General features: G+C 41.3%; 1 protein-coding gene across 7 annotated transcripts in view; it reads right to left on the bottom strand.

Moving 5' to 3' along the window:
• The window catches only part of ST7 (suppression of tumorigenicity 7), a 254,937-nt gene that overhangs the window by 16,772 nt on the left and 210,706 nt on the right, over nt 1–27,459 (bottom strand). For all 7 annotated transcript variants that reach the window (XM_070468798.1, XM_070468806.1, XM_070468811.1 and 4 more), the window contains 3 exons: nt 24,883–24,955; nt 23,308–23,410; nt 7,175–7,325 (listed from right to left, as the gene is read on the bottom strand). In XM_070468798.1, coding sequence (XP_070324899.1) covers nt 7,175–7,325; nt 23,308–23,410; nt 24,883–24,955 — 327 coding nt within the window. The remainder of the gene's footprint in view (nt 1–7,174; nt 7,326–23,307; nt 23,411–24,882; nt 24,956–27,459) is intronic.

The raw sequence follows: 27,459 nt of genomic DNA, 5'->3' as shown, positions 1-27,459 counted from the left end.
ACAAGGATGGATACATGAACAAGTTAACTCTTGATTTTCCCACTGAATTCTAATGACCTTTCATCCTATCCACAATATAGGCAAGGATAGAAGGCAATGTTTGATACTTTGCCTATGATGAATTTTCAAAGAGGATCTCAGAGAACTTTATACAGATTGTTTGCAATACCAAGAACTGAGTTTGAATCCCAGCTCTACATGGTCAAAATGTGAGTATCTTCCTTGTACAGCAGGAATGTGAGCCCTGTTTCTGGACTGATGGAGCTGACTGCTCAGGGTGGGAAACAGGTGAGACAATAATCATGAAAACAAGTGTGAAAGTTCCCCTGTGATGGCGTATACCTAATGGGGTAGCGGTGGAGGTGACAGCTCATGACGAGCCAAACTGGACCAGGCTGACAACTGTATAACTTCAGGTGGGTCATTATTCTGTGTCCAGTGGGTCATTTTATATGTCCATACAAATGAGAACACCAAGGGTCTCGAGAGGCCGTTAAAGGGACCACGTGTGGCAGCAGAGATCAAGGTGTCTACACATAGCGCCTGACCGCTCGGGGAAAGCTAGTTCTCTCCTCGCCTTCCCTTCCCACCAACCCCGAGCTCCCGCTTGCTCTATCAGGTCAAACTCTAGCTTATAAGTACAAATGCTGCTTATCTGTGAGCAATTAGAAGTACAAATGATAGAATAGAAAATTATCGTCAAAACCCACATTTTACCTTCTGTTGACTGTAACATAGGCAATGGCCATAAAAGCTCTCTGTCTTTTGTGAGGCTTTGGGGACAACAACAAAGAAAATTCAGAAGTCAAAACTCTGGATTCGGATCTATATTTTTTCACTATCTAGTTATATGGCCTTGGAAAACCACTTTCCTCTTAGATTACATGATGTTCTATTCCAATTTCAAAGAAAAATTCTAGAGTTTTGGAGCAGAGTCACTAACTTGTTAGTGACCTGTAACACTCTAATCCTCTGTTCCTGCTTCCATGATAGCACTGCTCCTACCCACACTATATGTTACATATACATGTGCACGTGTATGTGAGTATATGTGTACACACACACACATTGTTTCTCCCAAAGCATTTCAGAGTCTTACTTATCTTGATATCCCCAAAAGAATACCTATAAATGTTCACTGAATAAAGGAATGAATAAATTAATGCACAGTAGGGAAGAGACAGAATTTTCCCTTTAAAAGCCCCAGTGGATCCAAATTATGGTCAGTTGCTCAAAACTGAATAAGTTAAAGAAGCAAGCTGGTTCTACTGGGCAGTAGGGGGGGAAGCATCATACAATATCTGGAGTCCGGCTACTAGTTTAAGTTGGTTATGGCCAGGGACTTCCGCTGCCATTGTTTTCTCCCAAATTATAAAATTTGGCCTTGGATTCATGGGCTGAAGGGTGGGAGAATTTCTCTTTTAGCAGTCCCAAAGGTGCCAGGCTTTCGGAGGAAAGGTTTGATTAGAGGAAATGCCCCAAGGATCACATCTTACAGCCAGTAGCATTTACCATCAGGTTCAAAGAGAATAAATTAGAATCAGAATCTCATCCTTTGCTTCAACAATGGGCCATTTTCTCCTTTCAAAGGAAAGATTTGCCTTAATCCCCCTAAGAAACACCACCGTCAAATCTTATACATTATTTAGTGAATTTTTTGGGAAAAAAAATCTCGAAAAAGAAAATAAAGATCAAGTGAGGAAGAAAATGGAAACAAAGAAAAGCTAAGTGATTTACCCCATGGTATTCTAGTCTTCTGACATAGGGAACCTGAAAATTAAATCTTCTCCAGTTGCAGTCAGCTGACTACCTCACTTTATAAAATAAATACAGCCAAATCAGAGCCTTGAAAATATCAAGGCAGGAGGGAGATAAGGCCACATCAGAATTTAATACAGGTAAATTAGAAGATGTGCCACTTAAAACAGGGCACTATAAGGCGCAATACCATTGTAATTAAAGACATAGTTCAAACGACTTTCCTCATTCATGTATGTTTTTTATATTCAACATGTTCTTGCAGTCATGTGTGTACATAACCAGAACCTACAGTGCTTAAAATAAATATAATTCAGATAATATGGTGGTTGTGTAATGAACTTAGGAATATGTTTTTAAATCCTAAATAAATTAAAACTTTTCCTCTTTCTTGATTATCTTAACTTTGAGAAACACATTGTGTAATTTCAGGGGCTGGAACAGTGATGAATCAAACATTTTACAAACCTTTGAAATGCTGATGTATTTGTGGTTGAGGATTCAGGTTTTTTTTTCAAACCACCATATGTTTCAAACCCAAACAATTTCTGCCATGCATCAGCTGGACTTCGGGGTTTTATCAAAAATGTGAGTTATTTCAGCCTGATTGGTGGGAGACTCACTTAATTCCACAAGATGACTAATGTTCCAACATAATAAACTCATTAAAAAGCAAAGAAAACTATACTTCATCTCCACCTCTAACCAACACTATTGACATAAGTAAGGCTTCTAATTCTTTTTTAAAAGATAAAGTGAATTTTTGAAAGAATACTCACTTTTAACATGGAATCTAGTGAAATTAGGTACTGTTACCTTCCTCCCTGAATTCTCTTTCTAGTGAAAAAGAGGAACTGGAAGGGAGTTGGGGAATGGTCTTAAATTTCAGAATGAAGAAAAAAATGATTTAAAGGTGAAACCCTAGACTGTGAGACTGGAGATGTCAAAAGGCGCCACCCAGTGGTGAACTGGAGGAAGTGCAGCCTCCTGCGCTTAGGCACGGGCAGTCGAGGGGAGCCCCACTGACCTCCAGAGAGGGAAAAGGAGCGGTTCCCGTACTGGAGCAGCTCAGAACGACCGCCCTGAGGCTCACCAACTTGGAACAGGGCGGTGGCATTCAACATCATCAGCACTTCACAGTTGTCAAAAAATGGGTACATTAATATCAGTAAATCTGGGTAGCTGTTAATACCAGTTAATATCTGGGTAGCTGAGCCAGAATTCTAATCCAAGTCTTGCCTCCACTTAACTTAGAATGGACACAGATCTAGAAGTCTTGTCAAACAATTGCACACAACTGCCTGAAGTTGGAGTGGTAATTCTTTCTCCTAAATTTCAGGACAGATTTATAGCTTTGTTTTTTTTAAACAAAGACAAAACTGTTTGTAATGAAAGATCATTTTTTAAATACATGTATATACATATATACACACATACATACATACACATAAGTATTTATGCTTGAAGAAAATATATATGGTTGTTGTAGAAAGTTTGAAAAATACAAATATGAAGAAAAAAATCACTTAAAAATCTACTTAAAGGTATATCTATTTCTAACCTCTTTTACCTTTGTTCATACATAGAATGTATTTTTTATATAAAATTGGGCTCATTCTGTATTTTAAATGTTTAAACCAATACTTAATAACAAAATATAATTTTATATAGAATGATAAGCTTTCAAAACATTAGAAAGGGCATAGGAATACCCCAGCCTTATGTAAGTAGTGGTATAAACTGAGGGCTTCTAAAGAATGTTTCAGAGATGGCTTGTTCCTCTTCTCCTTAATCTATCCAGGTAAGGCCTAAATAGCTGGCATTACAGAAAAGAGCAGTGAAGACACAGTAAACCTGATTCTAACATCAGTGCCTGCAGACGTTCAATAGGTTGCTCACCTCAGTGAACCTGCTTCTCTCTTGAACATCTAAGATGGCCATCTTTGTCCTGCCTGACTCAGAACTTTATCAGGAGTCCATGAAATGATGGAAATGCAAACCCTCTGTGAATTACACTGTTACACAAACACTTTTCAAGGTTCTTGGGATCCTCTACTAGTCCTTAATTAACTACTAACTAAGGTAGTCAGCACCTGGTAAGCACTCTCATGGTTCTCTTTTCTAAAACTTAATGGTATGACTCTCTTTTTGAAAACCGAAGAGCTGTGTAATTTCCTGGCTTGGTTCTTAATTATCTCTAAGTATTAAATGCAGAGTTTGCCTTCCATATAGGTCCCTGACTGCCCTGCCATACTGTTTTATGTCTAAAAACTCACCATTTCTTTTTATTCTAATAAAGTGTTCCACCCATCTAATTTGAGGTAATGACATCCCCCCCAGTGGTACCTCACTGCTTGATGTGGGGATCACTGTGTCACTTCCCATCTCTCACAATGTCACTGTCCTTCCCACTGTTTCCAAAGCATCTCCCCATTGTTATCTGGTAATATGGGGTAACTAACTTCCAAACAGAATTTTTTCATTATTTTTTATTTTTACAGTTACGCCATTCCTAATACTGTGTCTTTATAATTTCTTGCCCCATCCCCTCTTCTGATCTTTCCTATAGGACTAACTATCTTATCAATCAGATCCAATCAATAAGCTTCTATTACTATATTTCCAAGATACCAGTCCATACATTGAAGGTCAAGAAGCAACAGTAAGAATTGGACATAGAACAACAGACTGGTTCCAAATCGACAAAGGAGAGAACAACAGACTGGTTCCAAATCGACAAAGGAGTACGTTGAGGCTGTATGTTGTCACCCTGCTTATTTAACTTATATGCAGAGCACATCATGAGAAACGCTGGGCTGGAGGAAGCACAAGCTGGAGTCAAGATTTCAGGGACAAATATCAATAACCTCAGACATGCAGATGCTATCACCCTTATGGCAGAAAGCGAAGAAACACTAAAGAGCCTCTTGATGAAAGTGAAAGAGGAGAGTGAAAAAGTTGGCTTAAAACTCAACATTCAGAAAACTAAGATCATGGCATCCAGCCCCATCATTTCATGGCAAATTGATGGGGAAACAATGGAAACAGTGACAGACTTTATTTTTTTGGGCTCCAAAATCATTGCAGATGGTGACTGCAGCCATGAAATTAAAAGACACTTGCTCCTTGGAAGAAAAGTTATGACCAACCTAGACGGCATATTAAAAAGCAGAGACATTACTTTGCCAACAAAGGTCTGTCTAGTCAAAGCTTTAGTTTTTCCAGTAGTCATGTATGGATGTGAGAGTTGGACTATAAAAAAAGCTGAACATCAAAGAATTCATCCTTCTGAACTGTGGTGTTGGAGGAGACTCCTGAGAGTCCCTTGGACTGCAAGGAGATCCAACCAGTCCCATCCTAAAGGAAATCAGTCCTGAGTATTCATTGGAAGGACAGATGTTGAAGCTGAAACTCCAATGCTTTGGCCACCTGATGTGAAGAACTGACTCATTTGAAAAGACCTTGATGCTGGGAAAGATTGAGGCCGGGAGGAGAAGGGTACAATAGAGGATGAGATGGTTGGATGATATTACCAACTCAAAGGACATGAGTTTGAGTAAGCTCCGGGAGTTGGTGATGGGTAGGGAGGCCTGGCGTGCTGCAGTCCATGGGGTCACAAAGAGTCAGACACAACGGAGCGACTGAACTGAATCTATACATATGTTCTTACTTGGTAAGCCAATTTGTCCATTTAATTTTACCATGACTAATACTAGGTAAGGCCTCTCATGTTCAGTCTTGCTGGGCTTTATCTCTTTCTTTCTCATGTTTAAATAAAAATTCCTTTTGTCTCATCTGTATAGAACACCATAAATGCAACAATAAGCCCAAGTCAGAGAGAACTATACACGTGTCCACACACACCCTGAGCAAGAGTCTGCTGTCTTAACACATCCAAATACCAGGACCAGGACACTTGGAATAGGTTATTACACTTACAGAGTGAGTGTAGAAATATCCACCAAGTCACCACCCCTCAAGTTATAAACAGTAAATGATTTAACTAGACCGGCTACAATTCTCTGAAAAAGTATTTTCAAAACAACTAAACAAAAAACTTGCAATCAACTTGAGTCCTATCTCTGTTGAGTTACTTTTACTCCATCTCATTTGACTGCTCCCACCCCTTTCCTGTACCAGTTCAGATTCCTGCTGGGTTAGGGAAGGGCAGGAAAAGGGAAGAGTAGAAGATTGGCAAAATGAAAATGGAAGGAACAAAAATAAACAGTGAAAGGGATTAAAAAGACTTTTGCTTGTGAGGCTGATCAGAGTAGGGGTGAACTAAGGAAAAATTATCAGAAGACTCAAATTTCTTTTCCCCCATGAAGGGGGGAAAAACCCGTGCTACATGTTATGCTTGTTTTGCTTACATTTATGATAACAGTGTCAATATACATGTTCAATAATCCGCAATCTTGAGCCCTTTCATTCTCCCCGACAGCTCCCCCCTCCCCACACTTAGCACTGTTCACAGTGTCCTTGCTTATAAGACTGTCCTAGTTCTTCAAGGCTTGGTTCAAATCTCATATGACCCATAAGGTTACCCATGACTGCTCCATTCCATAGGTCTCTCCTGTCTGAAAAATCATTGAGCAGCTGCTAATGCTGCTGGTTAGTCCTTCCAATTGGATGAGATGCTTCTCTGGGGCCGGGAGCATGTCTCACCCACCATTACAGCCGCTTCTTCTCACACAGAATGATGGTGCCAGCAGCTGCTCAGATCAATGTATCCCCACATCCATCTAACAGGCAATTATTCCTCAACACACAAGGCTACCCCTGCCACCATACTAGGGTCCAGCTGTCCTGAAGCATAACTGCTGCTCCTTTTTGTTTGGCCAACCAAGCTCTCCTGGAGGATAACTGTGTCTCTTCAGCCAGCCCTCCCAGAAAGGCCATCTGGAAGGGGTCATCAGAGCCCAGCAAGGGGCCTGGCTCCATGCCAAAGACTCCCATGATGCTGAGGGGCTGTCTGGGTCTCCAAGGAGAGTCTGCAGGAGTAGAGTGCTCCTCTGATCTCTGGGTTGGGAAGATCCCCTGGAGGAGGGCATGGCAACCCACTCCAGTATTCTTGCCTGGAGAATTCCCATGGACAGAGGAGCCTGGCAGGTTGCAAAGAGTTGGACACGACTGAGCACCTAAGCACAGCATGACTGCTGGAACAGCCCAGATCCAGCCCCTCCGCTGTGTAAACGTGCCTTTTTGAGGTGCAGAGGAAACATCACCACAGTAACACCCACCACCACCAGGAAACCAGAAAGCCTGGGTAATTAACCACATCTCTGTGATGGAACATCACAGAGTACAGCTATAGATATGTAAATCTTCATCATTCATCACAAATGCTCAGGGCAAAAACAGCTTTAGCACGTTTTCATGCTTTAAAAAAAAATGTTAAAGAAAGAAAATCACTTACTGCCTTCCCACGTGCAATGGAGAAGATTCAAAGCTCCTTCCACCCTCTTCCAGTGCGCCAGATGGAAGAACGCATATGCTATCGCTTCACTGTCCCCTCGCTTCAGGATGTGTTCTGGGGGCAGGATTAAGCTTTTCATTTCTAGTAGGTACTGAAATTTTAAAAGAGGCAGGAGACAGATGCGTTAATACACAGTAATTTGGAATTCAGTATTGAAAATGGAGAGGTTAATTTCCCCAAAGCCACTGTTCATAAGTGTTTCCTCAAACCTGCAACCTCAATACCACATTTGAGGGCAATTACGGAAACATCTAGCAATCCAAAGTTTGCTGACAGGTAATTAGCCTTGAACTAGTTTCCTACAGTGAAGATCAGAGGCTTTCAGGCTAAGATATTCTAATCAAAGAAATATATACATATAGACTCAAGCAGAAAAAGGAAAATTTAGAAGATACGATCATTTGGCATAATTTTGTAACCAGAAGGAAAATACATGAAGCAAACACATGAAGGTTAAGAAGTCATAAGCCTAAACCAACTGCAGTAGAGAGACAAGGATGCCGAGCACTGCCCATTAGTTTTCCTACACAGATCTACCAAGGAGAAGGCCAGGGTCCTGCGGAAAGGGTCACCTGTAGCTCCTCAGATGCTGGAGAAGGAGGGGTGGCAGTCTGGGCACAGGAAGGCCCAGACGGAGGGAGCAGAACAGACCCCAAAGCATGTTCTTCCTCTGGCTCCTTTCAAACACTTCAGGGGCCTCAAGAGCACAGGGAGAGGATGGATATTCTTCCTGGGGGCTCATAGAAGACTAAGTTTCCATCTGTATTCCTTTGTGTTTACTACAGAATAGAAAGGGAAGCAAATTCAGGCTGGTATTTTACATTCGCAAAAGCTCACTCGTCTTTGCTGGCTGGCGTTCCCCATGCTCCACTCCTCACCGCCTCCCCTTGGGATCTGTCCCCAGCATACAGACACACACCTAACTGCCAACCACAGTGGCAACAACCCAGGTATCTCCTATCAAAAGGAGATTAGCAGGCCACGGAGGCATGTGTTTCACGAAAACAGCACCACCACAGCGAATGGAGGTGCTATGAGAAGAGAAGTCCAACACAACTTTAACATCAGAAACAACTGTCTGGATTCATGTGTTGGAGGAAATTTATGAGAGAGGGTGAAGAGTGGAAGAATCCAAAGACACAGAACGGAGGTCACGAGACACCCATCAGCGTTCCCCTCTCATCTCACTGTGCACGAGGGCCCGGGGGTGCAGTGGCCTTAGCTTCCTTGCCTCGCAGCGTGTCCGGTGTCAGGGCACACTGCCCAGCAGGAGCCGGGGGACACATTCTGGCCACTGGGCTCAGCAAATGAAACCTCCCTTGCTCTGGGTCTGACCTCTGAAGAGAACTCAGAGCCTCAAAGCGGGAAGAGCAGGAGGTGAGACGGCTCGACCGAGGGCGGCAGAGAGCAGCCCGCACCTTCACCCTGTGGAGCAGGTGGGCTTGAAGGCCCTCCTCCAGAGAAACACCTCCTCCCAGGCTGGCCCGTGAAAGGTGGTCATTCGTTTGATGAGAGCTCCCTGGGTATGCATTCATATGCTTTTTTGAGTTCTACATGTTATTGCTTTCTGCCTTCATCTTGCTTTAAAACACTGCACAACACACATCTTTCGGGAAAGATAATGATTTTGAATTACCTACTAATCGTACTAGCACTGTATCTATAATAAATATCAATCATAATATAAATACAAAGGTGAATTTTACATTCAGAGATATTTGGCTACCATCTTGTGATTTTACCTTAACAGAAGTTATTATATCATATGCTGCCACTGCCCATGATGATCTTAGAAGGTCCCAAGAGTCATAACTTATAAAATGCTCTGAGCTGTATTGATTTTTTTTCAAAGTTAGAGAAGGAAGACCTTCTGGTCACTCTCAATAATCATCAAGAGAGCAAAGGAAAGGGAAAATGTCTTGCTTAATGAGTGCCCCAGAATAAGATTTTGATTTCTGAGTTTCTAATAATTATTTACAGCCTACCAAGCAGTCAACTTTTAAAGAAAGATCATGTTATATGACCTTTGAAACAAATTAAATATGAAAACCCCTATCTCATGTATCCCAGGAAAATAGAAACCTCAAGTTCCTAAGGATTGGACGGTGGTTGAAAGAAAAGTGTAACTAACCATTCCTTTTCATTTCTATGATTAGGGAAGGCTTTCAAAATCATATCATTAAGCATCTGTGAGAGAACCCTTCTCTTGGGCTAAAGAACCTTCAGGAATAGGAGCACCTGAGAAGTGGCCTGGTAGACACCCACAGTGGGTAGAAGCCTCAACAAACCAGGAAGGGGTGTGGCAGAAAGAACTTGGGGAAGGAGGGAGGACCTCTAGAAAATTATCTACAAAGGAATTCAATAGAACTGTGTTGTCCAACATGGTATCCTCTATTTAATGTTTATCTATTTATCAATTAAAATAAAATTAAATTAAAAATTCAGTTCCTCAGTTCCCACTAGCCATATTTCAAGTCCTCAAGTGCTGTATGGAGTTAGTGACTATACTACTGGACAAGGCAGAGACATTTCCGTGATAACAGAAAGTCCTAGTGGACAGCATTGATTCAAACAATGGAAGTTTCTAATCTTCAAGTAATCGAAACTTGAAAAAATTTCACAGATGTGTGTCAAATCTACTGATCAAAAATACACAATAAGGCAAAAAGTTACAATAAATAGTAATAATACAAGAATTCATTTAAAAATATTACTGGCCACCAGGGTGTCTACATAATATCTGGAAAGCAGTAGTGCAGATGTGTAGGAGACAGCTGGTTTACTCAGCCTGTTGACTGAATGTGGTGCATATGGCTTCAAGGACATTGTCCACAGCCCCCAGTATGGGCTGTGAGGTAATGCTCTGTTTCTCCTCTAACTCCCTCTGATCTCTGTGCATGTGTACTTTTCACACACCACCTTAGATTAGTTATATGTCTCAGCTCAGGTATAAGATCCCAAAGAACATGAATCTCATTTCCCAAGAAGTCTCTCAAAATGAGCATCCCTGGCCTTAACAGCCTCATGAGACGAAGAAGTGCAGCTCACCAAGAAAACTCAGCTGCCTTCCCATTGCATCTACTTTACGGCATAAGCAGGTTTTGTCTATAAAGGAGATTTATACGGCAGCATGGTTTCAAACAAAATGTTGGCTCTAACCAAATAATGAAGACTAATAACAACAGTGTGTTATGTTTCTGGCCTGGTTTAAAATGGTTGGCAAGATTAGTTCTCAACATGTGCAACATTTAAATTAGAAAGGCATGGAACAACACTTCACATCTTACTTGTCGAGAGAAGAATAAATGGAAAGGGCAGATCCCTATCCACAACTATGCAGAAATCAATTAGAATAACTGTAGCTTGCAAATCAGAGAACACTCCCTGCCTGTCTGCAGCAGTTCCTTGGTTTCGATTAGCTAGGCCAGCATTCTGCGCTATCTTGCCTGCCATCCTGCCTCTGACTTCCTTCCCAGATTCTCAAATCACATTGCACTTGAAGCACATGCTTCTAAAGGTTTCGGAAACAACTTTTCAAAATCTATTTGTGTCAGAATCTTGTTCCTAAGCTCAAGATAGGAACATAACACATTAGCCCAGATGAAGAGGAGCTGAGTGGTGTCTGCTTATGGAGGTCTGTGAGCAGAGGCTGGTTCACCTGTCGAGAATGGTGTAGGAGGGAGGTGCCCTGTCATAGGCTACCCCAGGTGACTGCTCAGATCTCTTCTGTTAAGGCCTTAAAATTCTGTAATAATTAGAGTGAACATGATTCCAATGTTATCCTTCACACAGATATTAATGCCAAACAGTCCATGCTCCCTTTTTGGATTTCCAACACTGGTAACAGCAGAAGTCCTATGAAAATAACTGGCAAAAACATGGGATTAAAGAAAATGAGAAAGAACAAATTAATTAGACTACAATACATTTAGATGAAGCCTATCATGTTCCTTATCCAAAATCAGGTAGTGGAAGAATATTTATTAGCATGAGAAAATGTTCATGACATATGACTAAATGAAGAAAGAACAAAACAAATGTATCATACAGATTGTGATTTTGGTAATACAACTGTACATGTAGTAATTAAAAGCATTGGAAGGTCACAGATTGAATGTTAATGGTGGAAAATATTTGATCTTATGGAGATTAATTTTTCCACTTTTTCTATGCTTTCCAAGTTTTCTGTAATAAGCATTTTAATATTTTCTCTCTCTACATATATATGTATGTGCATGTGTGTGTGTATATATAACAAAACTATTTTCTAGACTTGCATCAGAAACATAAAAAGGAAACCACACAAACAAATAAGATGACCAGGGGATCAATTTTTCATGTCTTCAGTGCTCTGGTGCAACTGGCTCTGAAAGAGGCATTAAGCTTAGAAATGATGTGTTAAAAGCAACAGTAAAGGGCTCAGAGAATAAACTAGTGCTACAGTGGAAGGACTGATGCTGAAGCTGGAACTCCAGTACTTTGGCCACCTCATGCGAAGAGTTGACTCATTGGAAAAGACCCTGATGCTGGGAGGGATTGGGGGCAGGAGGAGAAGGGGATGGCAGAGGATGAGATGGTTGGATGGCATCACTGACTCAATGGACATGGGTTTGAGTAAACTCCAGGAGTTGGTGATGGACAGGGAGGCCTGGCATGCTGCATTCATGGGGTCACAAAGATTCTGACACGATTGAGCGACTGAACTGACTGACTGACTGACTGACTGACTGAGAAGCCATGCTGCATATTCTGAGTTTCAGTGATGTCCACTCCCTGGAGTCAGCAAGACACATGCTGGAATAGAACAGAGATGCCTGAAGGGGACCACGGCTCGCTCTGACCATGCTGCAGTGGGACCTCAGGTGTGCAGTCCTTCGCCCCAGTCCCACTGCTCATTTGCTCCCTGCTCCCTTAAACTGCTGCTGGGATCCCGTCTCCACTATTCTGCTAAGACACCTCGGACAAGTTATGTAATTTTTTCAAACTCAGAGTAATAAAAATACCCTCTTGCTGTTTTAACTTCTGTATACTACATAGGATAATATTTGCAAAGCATTCACACAGTTCCTGGCACAGGAGTATTCATTAAATAGAAGCTATTTTTTGCTAACCAACAAACAAATGAAGTATTTAAATTACTGTGGAGGGAAGTTGTGTTTCCTGTGGATATATGTCCCACAGATGATTTAATCTGTTTCTCGGTAAAACACTTCGGCAATTTTATAGTAGTAGCAGTTCAGCTAAACAGAACTGGCTGCCAGGGGTCATCAACTGACCAGTATGAAGACAAGCATAAAGCAAAGCTGAAATGCCAAATTCAGCCTGGTGAGCTGTAGTACCACCCAGGGGTCCTCTTCTCAAGCTTGCTGCTTCTTGCTAGTTCACTTATCTATTCATCAGCTACTTTGCTTCACTCATAAAATACAGCATGTCCACAGTATATCCCAAGAAAAGTTATGGGCGTGCTGTCCCCCAAGGGCACAGATAGAGCAGTGGTCACATGTTATGCATACGTGGCCAGTTGTATCTGACTCTTTGCGACCCTATGGACTGTAGCCCCCCAGGCTCCTCTGTCCATGGGATTCTCCAGACCAGGAATACTAGAGTGAGTTGCCATTTCCTCCTCCAGGGGATCTTCCTGACCCAGGGATGGAATCCGGATCTCCTGCAGCTCTTGCACTGGCAAGCAGGCTCTGTGCCACCTTGGAAGCCCATAGCAGGGGCCACAGTGTTCTCCAATGACACATGTGGGAGGACCCCATAGTTTACCCCAGGGGCACAGATATGGGCACATCCACAAGTCACCTCAAGTACATGGACATGATCAGGTCAGGTCCCCACCTTGGTGACCTCTAATCTTTGTAGGAGTGTGAGTGTGAGAGAGAGACAGTGTGTGTGTATAAACATGCATGTGTGCACACATGTACAGACAAAGAAACAATAAAATTTAACATGATGACTGTCTTAGTAAGAGGCATATACTTAGTACTAAGGAAGTAAATGAGGAACATTGTCTCTGGGACAGCTTCACAGAAAGAGGAAAATATGAGTCAGTCTTACTAAATTAACAGGAGTTTAACTGTAAAGATGAGGGGAGGCAGAAGCCAGTGTAAGGCTGGGCCAAAGCATCACAGGCCATAATGGGCTTGCAGTCTTGAAGGGCTTGAGTACTAAGTTGACGGGAATGGCCAACTCTGATGAAGCGCTAACCCATGTCAAGCATACTTATCTCAGGTACTCCTTATAACTGTGTGAGGGAGCTGATACTATTATTCCTATTTTACACATGAAAAAAACAGACACTTTGGGAAGTTAAATAGCTTGTCCAGGGTTGCACGATTTGTGTGTGATAGAACCTATCCTGGAACTCAGGTTTCATGCTACTCTCCAGGGAGTGAAGCAGGAAACGTGGATGTAAAAGGCCTTGCGTGATTTGCCCCAGAGTACAACCTTTCCCCTGAGTTATTCTGTGGTTTTTGAACTGTGAGACCCTGAAAATTCTGTTTTGAAGAAAAAACGGAAAGTAACATAGAATGTGAAGTTAATGTAAAACAAAGCTGTGGGGGATCTTAAGGGAAGCACCCAAGAAGGACTGAAGACTCTAATAGCTCCTAGGCAGAGTCTGAAAACCCTTGCAGTAGGCATTGGGAGAGTTGGTACAGTTTGTACCAAAGTTTCTCCATAAAGAAATGGGCAAGTCATGTGTAGCAGCACCAGATAGGGAAGAGACTAAGGTTAGCAAAGCTTTTTAAAAAGCTCCTGTCCAAGGGAGGGCCGATGAGACTGAAGAGGGGGACTTCCCCTGAACTTGCCACCTGGCTGAGTCTAAGGATGAGAGAAGGACTCAAGGTGATTGAGATATCTCTAGTTTAGGAAGCTACCAGAATGGGAGATCATCAGCTAAGACAAAGACACCAGAGGAGGAAGAGGCTTGGTGGCGGGAAGGTAACAAAAACAGTTGAAGTGCCTACAAAACGCCTCTGGAGTGATGGTCTGAAGGAAGGAGTGAAGGCCTGCTGGCCCGGCTGTGCGGGGAGCAGAGAGGCTGAAGACGCGGGAGGACACGAGGCCTCGCAGGAGGGCTTCCAGAAGGAACGGAGAGGACTGAGGACCCCCTGCAGGAGGGCAGGGAGGAAGTGCTGCAGCAGCAGAGCCCGGAGAGGCAGCACAGGGAGAAGGTGGCTCGGAGCCAAGATGACCTCCACATAGAAAGTGGTCAGTGGGACCAAAGGCCGAGGAAACATCAGACAGGACGAGCTGGGGGAGGCGGGGTTCTCGGCGACAGTGTCCTCTGTGGAAGCAGCTACACTGCTTTTTGTTAAAGAGAGAGACCTCTTAGAAACTTTCTGTTTTTGAGAAATGTGGCTAAAAACTGGTTTGTGTTCATTTTTCCCTGGGTCCTAGTTCCACAATACATTCTCCTTTCTCTAATCCAAAAAAAGCTTTGGAACAAAATATGACTCAAGTCAAAGAAACTTATATTGAAATAATATTTCTGAAATGTGCCATTGACATACAATATCATAGACAATCTGCCAGGGTATTCTGAGTTTCTGCTTCCATGCTTCAAGCACTTTTAAATGCTAAAACCCACGACACATTTTGTTTCCTAAATTCGATTAAAAAGCAATTTTATACTCTGTCAATCAGCTTTACTAAGCTATAAAGGGAGGATTACATTAGTGTTTGCAAGAAACAGAATTTCCATCACTATAACAAGGTCCCATGGATACGCCATTAGCATATACATTTACCAGGATGCTTTTCCCCACAAACCTCTAGAAATCCCCATGAAATTTTAGATTAACATGAGATGAACTTTTTTTTTTAAAAAATGCAAATTTTTAATGGGAGTGCATTTTTGTCATAACATTCTTCATTCTTCCCTCTACACTTTCTTACCCTTTCCTTCCACACTCCTTTTGTCATTTAAAAACTAGGCCCTCACCGCAAAGTTCTGTGGCAGGCGCTCAGGCTGCCCCATTTTGCCAGCACCCTCAGGATGCTTATGCACCCCCTTCAGGGCCCTGGGGGCGCCCAGGAAGACTAGCCTGAGATTTAGCAGCACTGGGATTTGGGGCTAGATGAAGAGGAAAGTTTCTCCCCTTTGGTCCTGGTGATTTTTCTTGGTATTTCTCCCTCAACAGCTTCACCCACAGCACCCAAGTACTCCAACCCCCCAGGGCTCAGAATGGGTGTGGGGCCTCCTGCTCTATGGGTGGGACCTCACGAGTTTGGGATTGTCCTGTGGTGATGGGGATGGCTCCCAGGCTCCTGTTACTTTTTAAACTGGATGAAGAGGTGCCTTGGGGTTGCAGGGCTACCAGCCTTCTCATCCCAGTTTCAACCAGAGTGATTCTACTTTTAATTCCTTTGTTCACTGAGGATTCACGTAAGATTGTAATAGGAGGGAAAAACACTGTTTGTTGCTATAAAAATAATAAATCATTATTAGTTTGTTGGTGTTTGGTTTGGGAGTTTTTTGGTGGTGGCAAGTAGGAATGACTGTGCTAGAATAAGGGTACAAGGCAGAGGTCGGAAATGGGTAACTCTTAATCAGTCACAAGTGAAGGACTTAGCCAGAAGTTACAAACTAGAAATTCATGAAGACAACAGCTGCAGCTGGAATGTGCTAGAGCCTCGTCCAGGTCCGGAGGCTGAGAAGAACCTGTAAGCACCCCAGGTCGGGGCACTGTAGTGCCACTGTTACTCTCTCTGGCTATACTTCTTCAGACTGTGGCAGTCTGAGAAGAATCCTTAAAGTGTGTTTCTAAGCAGCCTGTACTCATGCCCAGCATACAAGTGCAGAAACAGCTGAAGGTACAAGGGAAGAGGCGATGAAAGGGCCAGCATGTACTGCACACCTACTATGTTCTGAACAAGTTACTCAATGTAATTCCACTTACTTTTCATCAGCCTTATGAAGCCTTTATTCTTAGCTCCATTTTATCAAAAAGAAACCTGGCGGGGAGCTAACTAACTCTTCCTTCCCATACTTCCCTCTGGTCTTGTGGACAGGAAGTGGGGGCTCTTGTTTCAAACACTTTTGAACTCCTCCAATAATATTTGATGAGTCTGCCTATTTATGTTCATATCCCTTGCATCATCATTGTAATTAACGTTTTCCCAGTAATAACAGGAACTTTACATACTGGGCTTGACAATTCAGACAAGAAACACACATGGCTGACGATGTTCCACGTTACCAGTAGTGGCAAAGAAATACAAAATAAAAGAACAGAATTACATGTCTGTACTTAATAAAAATAATAACTTCTATATTCCTTCTGTTTTTGTTTTTTGTTTTTTTTTGGTTTTAGACAAACTGCTCCATGCTGGTGAGAGTGTGATAAAATGGAAAAGTAAGAGTCACCAGCTGATGCGAGTGTAAACTGCTATAATTTTTTTGGTAAGCAATTCAGCAATAAATATCAAGAACCCTGAATGCTTCTATATGTTATTCAGTCATTCTTATTATGTAAATTTATCCTAAGATAAATTTAATAATCTTAAAGACCAAAAGAATCTTTATGCCCAAAGACGTTCACTAGTTGAGATGACCTCAAACTGATGTCTACAATTAGAGAACACAAAAAACAAATGATTCTCTTCAACAAATGGTGCTGGAAAACCTGGATATCCATGTGCAAAAGAATAGAACTGCACCTATATTTTACACCATAGGCAAAAATCAACTGAAAATGCATTAAGACTTAAACACACAGGAAAAACTTCCTAACACTAGGTCTTGTCAATGATGGCTTGGATATGATACCAAAAGCACTGGCAACAAAAGCAAAGTAGACAAGTAGGACTATATTAAAATGAAAAGCTTCTGCATAGCCAAAGAAACAACACAAGAGGCAACCTATGAAATGGGAGAAAATATTTGTAAACCATATCTGAAAAGAAGTTAATATCCAAATAAATAATGGAACCCCAACTCAGTGAAAATGACCTGATTTAAGAGTCGGCAAAGGACTTGAATAGCCATTTCTTCAAAGAAGACATACAATGATCAACAGGTACATGAAAAGGTAACATCATAGACCATTAGGAAAATGCAAATAAAAACTGCAATGAAATACCACCTCACACATATTACATTGGACACTATCAAAAAATTGAATATGACAAGTTGTTAGCAAGGAAGTGAAGGAACTAGAATTCCTGTGGACAGCTGGGGAGGGATGTAAAATGGGACAGCCAATATGAAGACCCCTCAAAAACTAAAAAATATGATCCAACAGCCACACTTCTGGAGATTCATCTAAAAGAACTGAAAACAGAATTGAAGAGATATTTGCACTCCCATGTTCACTGCAGCATGATTCACAGTAGCAAAGAAGTGGAAACAATCTAATTTTCCATCAATGAGTGCATAAATAAAGAAAATGTAGTGTGTACATATAAACACACATACATACCATACTGGAATATTGTTCAGTCTTAAAAAGGTAGGAAATTCTGCCTTGTGCAACAAAATGGATAAACTTGGAGGACATCATGCAAAGTGAGAAAAGCTAGTCATAGAAGGACAGATAATACATGATTCTACCTGCATGAGGCAGCTAAAGTAGTAAAATGCATAGAAGCAGAAAGTAGAATGATTGTTACCAGGACCTGGGAGGAAGGAGAAATGCTGAGTTGCTGTTCAGTTGGCATAAAGTTTCAGTCACGAAGAAGAAAAGATTCTAGAGATCTGCAGTACTACAATGGGCTTATAGTTAACAACACTATGCTTACACTTAAAATTTTGTTAAGAGGGTAAATTTTATGTTATATACTTTTTATAATGAAAAAGGAAGTAAATCATCCAGAAAATATTTTTAAATTTTTGAAAGCACATGGCTAAAGACTTGGACTTTACTGTGAAGCTAGAGGATAACCATTTTAAGGTCAAAGAACTCTGAAAATCTGATGATCCTCCCCAAGAAGGAATAAACATACCCTGATTCCCAACCATAAGATTTAATTTAAGACTGTTTTCTTCCTGCCTTTTTTCTATGCATTTTTTTTAATACTTAGGAATCACAATCACACAGCATATTCATATTTTTGAAAATTAACATGGGACTGTTCAGTTGGAGTATATGGTTGGGAATTAGGGATGTATTTACTCCTTCTAGATATGGGGGCTTCCCTGGTGGCTCAGTTGGTAAAGAATCTACCTACAATGCAGGAGATCTGGGTTCGAACCTTGGGTTGGGAAGATCCCGTGGAGAAAGAAATGTCAACCCACTTTAGTATTCTTGCCTGGAGAATCCCATGGACAGAGAAAAGCCTGATGAGCTACAGTCCACGGGGTCGCAAGAGTCAAACATGACTTAGTGACTAAATCAGCACCACCATGACTAGATATGAAGGGATTATGAATGATTTCTTTACTCTTTCCTCAAATATATATTAAAAAAATTATAATACAACTATGGAGGGAAAAACCATACCTAATGCAGCTTGACTAAACCAATAATTTAGTCATTTTCTGGACACTTGTCAAAGTGAAATTTATCTTTAGCACCCTGAAGGAGTGAATGCAACATCCTCCAAACCAAAAATGTGTCTCTTCACAGGGAGAGCCTTGAGATGGAGGTGTGGCATACTAACAGCACATAAGCACTCATTAACTTAGATCTGTGTAAAGTAATGGATCACTGATAGAAATGTACCCCTCCTTGTCAGGCTGAGCAAGAACAGGGCAGGTGGGAAAGCACATCTGTAGGGAAAGCAGAAGAAAAAAACTGAAGCTAAAAATCCATTAAACAATAGATAGCAATACAATGTAACAATACAAGATATAGAACCTAGCTGGCCCTTCACTGGTCCAGCATTACATGGTGAAGGACAGTGAAGCCTGGCATGTTGCGGTCCATGGGGTTGCAGAGTCGGACACAACTGAGAGACAGAACAACAACAATGTGAGTGAAATCTTCTTTAAAACACAGAGAAACTCTTTAAATTCAAAACCCCTGTTTTAAGCACATTGAATGGGAAACTCCTCTAGTGACTTAAAGCTTTGTCTTTTTGAACTGTGTACCCAGGTCTTGAAAATCACCAGCATGATTAAGATCCTAAGACCCCCTCATCAAACTCAAAAGAGGTGACCAGTAGGCACATAATCAGTGCGCTGTAGTGAGAGACCAGAGGGGAAGAATGATTCTGGGATGGGGAGATATACACTTCCCAGTGGTGACTTAATAACGGTGGGGGTGAATGATGAGGAGGATGGCCTATTGGAAGGAACTAGGAAAAAATGAAAAGACAAGTTGGATTAGATCATAAGCGGTCCTGAAGAACTATCCAAGGAGCTGACACCTTCTGTAGGGCTGGAGACGCAGCTGCACTTCCTCGGGAAGGGAGTAACACAATTTGACAGCAGTATGGGTCTATGGGGTGCTTCCTCCTTATACTCTGCTGCAATCTAAAGCTTTAGAAATCATGTTTGGAATCAAACAACTTTGAGGCCCCCCTTCAGAACAGAAATCCACAACTTTGTACTATTGTTATTTATTTTTCAGTCCTGTGGAGTGGTTAGGAGCAGTACTCTCTATTCTTCATGTTTGCAGGTGAAGAGAGTTCCTAGGAATAACCCTCCTGGAGTAAATAACTAATATTTATCACTGGAAGTTGAAATATTAACTATTCTTACTGGGGTTGGAACTAAACTAGAAATCTATGGAAGGCAATTCACAGTTACCATAGTTGGTATTTTTTCTCCTTCCAAGTAGGCTATCATTGGTAAAACAGCATGTATATATTAAAAATTCCAGGGGTAGGCCACTGCAAACTTCTTGTGAAAGAGAAAAAGAAACTGTGGAAGTAAGTAAGACCCTGAAGCAATCTGGATTATCCACAGGAATTGAGTGCCTTGGGAAGGGATGTGGCTGCCATCATTTGAAGGTTCGTGCCTAGGCTGGTCTGCCACCTGGTGGGATCTGGCAGACAGTGGAGGGAGATGTTTAAGAGCTGGATAACCCAGAATCAGTTCAGGCTCTGTCATTTACTTATGGTATAACCAACAGCAGATTACTTAACCTCTCCAAACCTGTAGTGCCCTCTTCTATGTGGCAGGGATAAAAGTATCACAGTGTCATTATGAAAAATAAATGAGATGGTATATGTGGTTCAGCTAGCACTGTGCTTGCCACATAGTAAACATTAACAGACACCAATAATAAACATAACTTTCATAGTATCATGAAAGATTTAAGCTTAAAATCTGGGAGGTGTCCCACATGACATTTAAAGTCCCTTCTTACTAAAAGAATCTTAAGTGTTTACATCCTCCATTGATGTCTCATTAGAATTAAGGCTATTCTCTGCCTGAAAAGGCACCCATACATACACACACACACACACACACACACACACACACACACACACACACGCATGTGTGCACACATGCACATTTGTGTGCGCATGTCTACTAAAGTATTAGGAAGCAGTTCCAACAAACAGAACATGTATAAAAGATATTACTAGCAGTCTGCATAAGTACACATGTACCAGAGGTTTGTAATTAACTCTGCACATAGGAAATGGCAACCCACTCCAGTACTCTTGCCTGGAAAATCCCATGGACGGAGAAGCCCAGTAGGCTACAGTCCATGGGGTCGCAAAGAGTCGGACACGACTGAGAGACTTCACTTCACTTCACATATGAGGTCAGTGATTCATGGGGCTTTTTCCCCATAGAAACATCAATAATGAGGAGGATCTGGAAACAAGTTTTCTCCTCAGCACAATCATCAACAAAGCAAAGTGGTGGAGAAGCACTTTATTCCCATGCCCTACTGATTTAATGACTGGAAGCTAGAGTGAAATCAAATACTCTCAACTTGTTCTAATTATTTTCACTTTTATAAGACTTCTATTTTGCAACTAGAATACTAGTTGACTGAGTCAAATTCTTCCATGGCAGCTTTAAACCATTTCTTAGGGCTCTTACTACTCTTCTGGAGGCTCAACCATTTAAGACCATTATCTAGAATTAAATGACAGCTTCAGTTATGTCTAACCAACAAGCATTGTTCCAAGGATTGCTGCAGTTTTCTAGCCTGTGTCTCAGGATGATAAGGCTTAGGCTGGTATAACCGAAAAAGTTAAGACTCAGGTCCCACACTTGAAGAGCTGCCGATAAGCCAAATATCAATAATTTTAATGATTTACAAACATATGGTATGCTCAAGTATTTTCAAAGAACTTCAAATATATTATCTTACTTGATCTTTATCACAGAACATAGAAGAGGCTTATATTTTTATCTTCACTTGGAAGACAAGGGAAAACTTTGAGTTCAGAGATGCTAAACTCAAGATCCCACAGCTAGTGAATGACAGAGCCAGAACTGGAACCCAAGTTTTTGTCTCAGAATCTAGGACTCAATTGCCCAATACTGTTTGTAAAAGAGACTTATGTGTGCTTACAAAATAGCTATGTAGTTAGAGAATGGCATTCAATAAATATTAATCAATGACCTAAGTTTACTGTAATTCAGGATAATATTTTCATGATTAGTTTTACATTTTAATTAAACTTGATAATACATTTTTAACTTATCTGAAAAGATATTAAATAGATACATATTTTATACCACCCTATATACAATACCTAAGTCTACAAATACTACGTTGCTCATTATCCACTGAAACTACAGTGGATAAATATATCCTTCTGCAAATCTGGCACTGTGCGCCCCTCTTCAATTTCCTGTTTTGTGAAAAGATGACCATGATCTGAGTAAAACCTTAAGAACAATAGAGATCACCTATCTCTGTCATTCTGGAGATCAACAAAGTACATTAAAGCAGGTAACTCCATAAGCCATCACACAGGCACACATACACACACCCCAACCCACCCTTTTGCTACAGTACTGCAACAAAACAAGAAAACAGCCTTATTTTGTCATTTTTCACCAACATAAATTTTCATTAGACATTCTGTCAAGAAAACTGTCTTGTTGTACCTGATGTGAACTACAGGAGGTTTCCTAGAGATCAAAATGTGCTTTATAATATCCAGAAACAGAAAATGGCCCTCAGCAATAAACCTATCATGGAGCGGGTACTCAAATACAGGTAATTCATGAACACACACTCTCCTTCTGAATAAAAGATTATAGAAATATCCTCTGCCATGATTTGTCTCCCTTAAAATCAAATTGAGAAAAAATACATGGGAAATACTGCATATTTATAAATTGATCACTCTTGTGGTTAATAAGACAAATATTTCCAATTAAAATAGCACTCACAAGTCATAAGAAAACTATTCCATACTGTGAGGTTTTCCTCATTATTTGCTGGCCAATACTGATTAATTATCATTTACTCATGGGCTTTCCTGATAGCTCAGTTGGTAAAGACTCTGCCTGCAATGCAAGAGACCCTGGTTTGATTCCTGGGTGGGAAAGATCTGTTTTGAGAAGGGCTAGGCTACCCACTCCAGTACTCCTGGGCTTCCCTTGTGCTCAGCTGGTAGAGAATCTGCCTGCAATGAGGGAGACCTGGGTTTGAACCCTGGGTTGGGAAGATCCCCTGGAGAAGGGAAAAGCTATCACTCCAATATTCTGGCCTGGAGAATTCCATGGACTGCATAGTCCATGGGATCGCCAAGAGTCTGACACAACTGCATGACTTTTACTTCACTTCACTTATGGAGACACAGAATTTCATATTAGTAATTTTTTTTACCACTGCTATTCACAGCAAGGTTCATTTCTTGAGTTCATTCTAAGTAAGACCATAACTGATGATGTGCAATTCCTATCAAATGCACATCCTTGGGGATCTCCATATTTTGCCAATTTCAGGCTTCCTGACCTGGCTTGCCTAAGCTAGATCTATCAATTTACCTTTACTATAAGAAGCCCGAGAATGGGCCCCAAAGCCTCTTGAATGTAGTTTTGCCTAAAAATGAGGCCAATAAGCATAGCCTATGCAGGGCCTCAACCAAAATTCACTGGTTGCAATTCAGTCTTTTTAGAACTGGGTGTATTTGAGACACGACATTGTGGTCAGCACATACTCTCTGCTCTCCTAACGAGCTCCTACGGGATCCCAGCGACTCACTTTTGGCACGTGAGGATTGAATTCCACAGCTCTATGAATGGCCTCTACCGCATTCATCTCTGCTGTGCTCAGCCCCCGCCGAGATGCAGCCTCAGGAGAGAATCTGAAAAGCAGAAAGACAAACGCCATCCAGTTGGGACCACTGCTTGGGCATTAACCCGGAAAGGCATCCACACATCAAGGGCCCAGAAAAACCACAGCGAGCCAAAGGCATGAGCTCTCCAAACCTCCACTGCATCAGACCTCTGAGAGACCCTTCAGACAGAGGCCAACAAAAACCCCAGCAGAAGCAGAAAGCGTGCTTGTGTCTAATCGCGAAAGGAATTCAATTCAGCTGTCAAGTCTCTCTGTCTAAATAGCTAATCTAAGTTTTCTAGGAGGTACCTGCTTAGGTCAGGGGAGGGGGGAGGACTGACAAGGGCGGACAGTGTAGGAAAAAGAGAAAACTAGGTTACAGAAGAGCGCACTTGGTTAAAAACAGAACTGGGGAGAATTTTAAAGGAGGCTCCCAACCCCATGTCAGTGCTGCGATGGAGGGTTAAGTCTTGCAGCTTCAGCAGCAGGCGAGCCTGCTGGGGGCCGTTCCGGCAGGGGGCGTGTGCATGCCCAAACTGCGGGCAAGACACCTGCCCGAGTGAATGAAAAAAACCAGACCATGCAATCTCTTTCTCACCTCACACCCAGGGCTAACTCCAGAGCTGTGCTTGGCAGGCAGACACCACAGGGGAAGCTGTGACAACCCTGGCCCTGCCCTCCCAAGCTGGAGTCGCTGTGTAGGGAGAAAAGATGTTGCAGTAGGTACTGGCGATCTACAGGATAAAAAAGAATGAAAGAAAATTACTTCGGTCTTGAAGTGCACACACACTGAACAGCAAACCTGTCTGACACAGCAGAGGCTGTGTTCTTTTCCTGGTATCTGCTTTTCAATGCTCCAGAGGGAGTGGATTGGGACATGTAAGCATTTATGAACTCAAAACCAGTTAAGCCATCTGTTCTCTTTCACCTGCCAGTCACCTGGTTTATAGAAATTCTCTATGCCATGTCACCTGCCTGAATAAAAAGGGCCAAGGTCCCACTGAGATGGTGACTCAAGGTAAACAAACCCTGGGTGGGGAGTCAGTTTGGAATTGCTGAGATAAGGAATGGGGGATGGCCATCCCCTTTTACTGTATTACATCTGTTATGACCACTACCCCATCCTGGACTGCTGGAGGAAGAGGGATATGCAAAAAAAAAAAAAAAAAAAATCAAAGAAGGCATTTTTGTGTAAGTCTCAAGCAGGCCTTTTGGTATCTGTGGTCTGGCAAAAAAAGAAAAAAAAAGGAAAAAAGTCACCTCAGAGGCATGGAATTTCATACAAATCCCTCTTTAGGGACCCATTCACCATTACAAGTCCTGGGGATATACATTCCCTCCTTCTAGTAGTGAAAGGAAAGATCAGCAGGTTTTGGAAAATGCATGCTCATAAGCAGGGGTCTCATAGACTAAGGAAAACTTCCAGAGAAACCCTCAGACACAACACGTCTCCTTTGGTCCAGACCAACACCTAGTACCACCAGGTCACTATCCACTTACTTGTCAGAAACAGCTCTTGCTTTGAGCAAGGCAGCTGTGTAGCATATTGTTGCCGACTTTGGTAAGCTTATATCTGTCAGAGAGAAAAGAAAAGTAGGAGCCGTTATATGTTGGTAGAAACAAAGAGCAATAATTTTAAATACACCAGCATTTTAATCATATAAGCCTAATAAAGCATAAGTTAAGAATATATCAATCAATGTATGCAGTACACAGCTGTTTCTTATGTATCTGGGTGGTACGTGACAAACAAGGTAATTCATTTCTCTGTAAGTAATTCATGTTTAAAGCCCACCACACTGTTTGGCAATCATCTTCTGTTTTAAAATATATATTTTCATATGTTGAGGTTAAGCAGAGAATAGCTATAAACACATAAAATAAATATTACATGAATAGCCTTGATATCAAGAAAGGCAAATAGGACCTCTTTGTTACTTATAAAATTTCTCAAGAGGTATATGAAATACTAAAGTGAAGAAAAAAATATTACCTGGAATTTTAAAAAAATATAAGCATTTTAGTGATAAATCAATTTATTTTAAAAACTATTTTTTAAAAATTTAAATCTGGTTTAAATTTAAACCAGATTTCCTTTGCATTAAGCTTCAAGAAATTTATATTCAGTTTTTTGTTAACCATGAGAAGAAAAATCTTTATAAAGCTATATACATTTATATATACATATGAAATCTTTATAAAACTATACAATTTTTGTTCATTAAAAACCCATGACAAGGCCCCTTTCAAATTATGAAGTCTAATCTGTTGCCCAGAAAAACAGGTCCTTTTGGCTAATTTCAGATGGAGGGGTGAGGATGGGTACCAGATTCAATTTACAGGGAAAAAAGCACAGAGTGCAACTAAGAGTAGCTAAACTCAAAGAGGGTGGTCCCTTGATGGGGGGCAGATTTGTATTTAAATCATGATCTTATTTTGTATCAGAACTGTATTTCTTAAATACTCATAGTAATTTATACTATGACATAGAAATACTTTCTTAATTCAGACCAGGTAAAAATATGCCATTCTAAGGTGCTACAAAATTCACTCTAGGTTAGAAGAACTCTTAACACTTGGAATTCTCTTCAAGTTTCTTGTAGGGCTGTTTTCAACTTTAGAAGAATGACATTAAAGTAGGAATGAAAAGGAAAGTCCATAACTAAACAAAAGACAGCAGCAGGAGAAAATAATTTCATAAAAGAAAAACAATCTCTCATTCAATAACCAATATTTACCACCAACTCCAGCATGAAGAATTTATCTTTCAAGGAAATTTCAATGACGTCGATAAAATACAAATAATCAGAGAAAATACCAATACAGAATTGAAAGGGTCAGATGTCTCTGAAATCCTGATCTCATAAGTTATATTCAAACAAAACTTCAGCACCGTAAGCACAGTATAAAATGTGCTTGTGACTAAGAAAAAAAAAAAGGTCAGACACTCATGGATTTGTCTTGTTGTTTTTCCAATATCTAATCATTTAACCACTTCCCAGTAGTGAAGGAAAAAGGATCCTGGTGAGCCACAGTCCCTGGGGTCGCAAAAAGTCAGACAGGACTTAGCAACTGAACAACAGTATGGGAAATCAGTTCAGGAATCAATTGTCTTGTTTGCTAGGGTCCACTTATTGATTGTTATTAGAAGATAATAAAAAAAAATTGCAGATAATACACATTCTACTTAAAAGTTTAAACCTTTTTTTCTTTTTTTAAGTTTAGACCTTTCAGTTAAACATTATCCAAGCCCAGTTTTCAGGTTTCCCAGGTGGCACTAGTGGTAAAGAGTGAAGTGAAAGTCGCTCAGTTGTGTCTGACTCTTTGTGACCCCATGGACTGTACAGTCCATGGAATTCTTCAGGCCAGAATACTGGCGTGGGTAGCCTTTCCCGTCTCCAGGGAATCTTCCCAACCCAGGGATTGAACCCAGGTCTCCCTCATTGCAGGCGGACTCTTCCCAATCCAGGGATCGAACCCAGGTCTCTGCATTGCAGGTGGATTCTTTACCAGCTGAGCCACAAGGGGAGCCCAAGAACACTGGAGTGGGTAGCCTATCCCTTCTCCAGCGGATCTTCCAGACCCAGGAATCGAACCTGCGTCTCCCGCATTGCAGGTAGATCTTTACCAGCTGACCTATGAGGGAAGCCCCGTAGCTTCCCTTATGAAGAACCCTCTTGCTAATGCACAAGACATAAGAGAAGTGGGCTCAATCCCTGGGTCAGTTGGGAATATCCCCTAGAGGAGGGCATGGAAACCCACTCCAGTATTCTTGCCTGAAGAATCCCATGGACAAAGGAAACTGGCAGGCTACATTTCATATGGTCACAAAGAGCTGGACACGACTGAAGCGACTTAGCACTCACACAAGCCCTGTTTTCACCCTTCCTAGAGTGATCTGTGTTCCTTCTGTGTCAATCTAGCACCTTTCTATGAAATGGGAACAAAGGATTAGTACTAGATAGGAGCTGAAACTGAAAATAATGGTCAAAATTGTTTGAAGGTGGCAGCACAAGAGGGAGCCTCACTTGAAAAACTAAAGAAAACCTGTTGCTGAGGATTTAGCTTCTCAGGGGG

This window comes from Odocoileus virginianus, chromosome 1 (genome assembly GCF_023699985.2).
Source record: "Odocoileus virginianus isolate 20LAN1187 ecotype Illinois chromosome 1, Ovbor_1.2, whole genome shotgun sequence".
In the NCBI taxonomy this organism is placed as follows: Eukaryota; Metazoa; Chordata; class Mammalia; order Artiodactyla; family Cervidae; genus Odocoileus; species Odocoileus virginianus.
The sequence above is the reverse complement of the archived record's forward strand: the minus strand, read 5'-3'. Positions and strand labels throughout refer to the sequence as shown.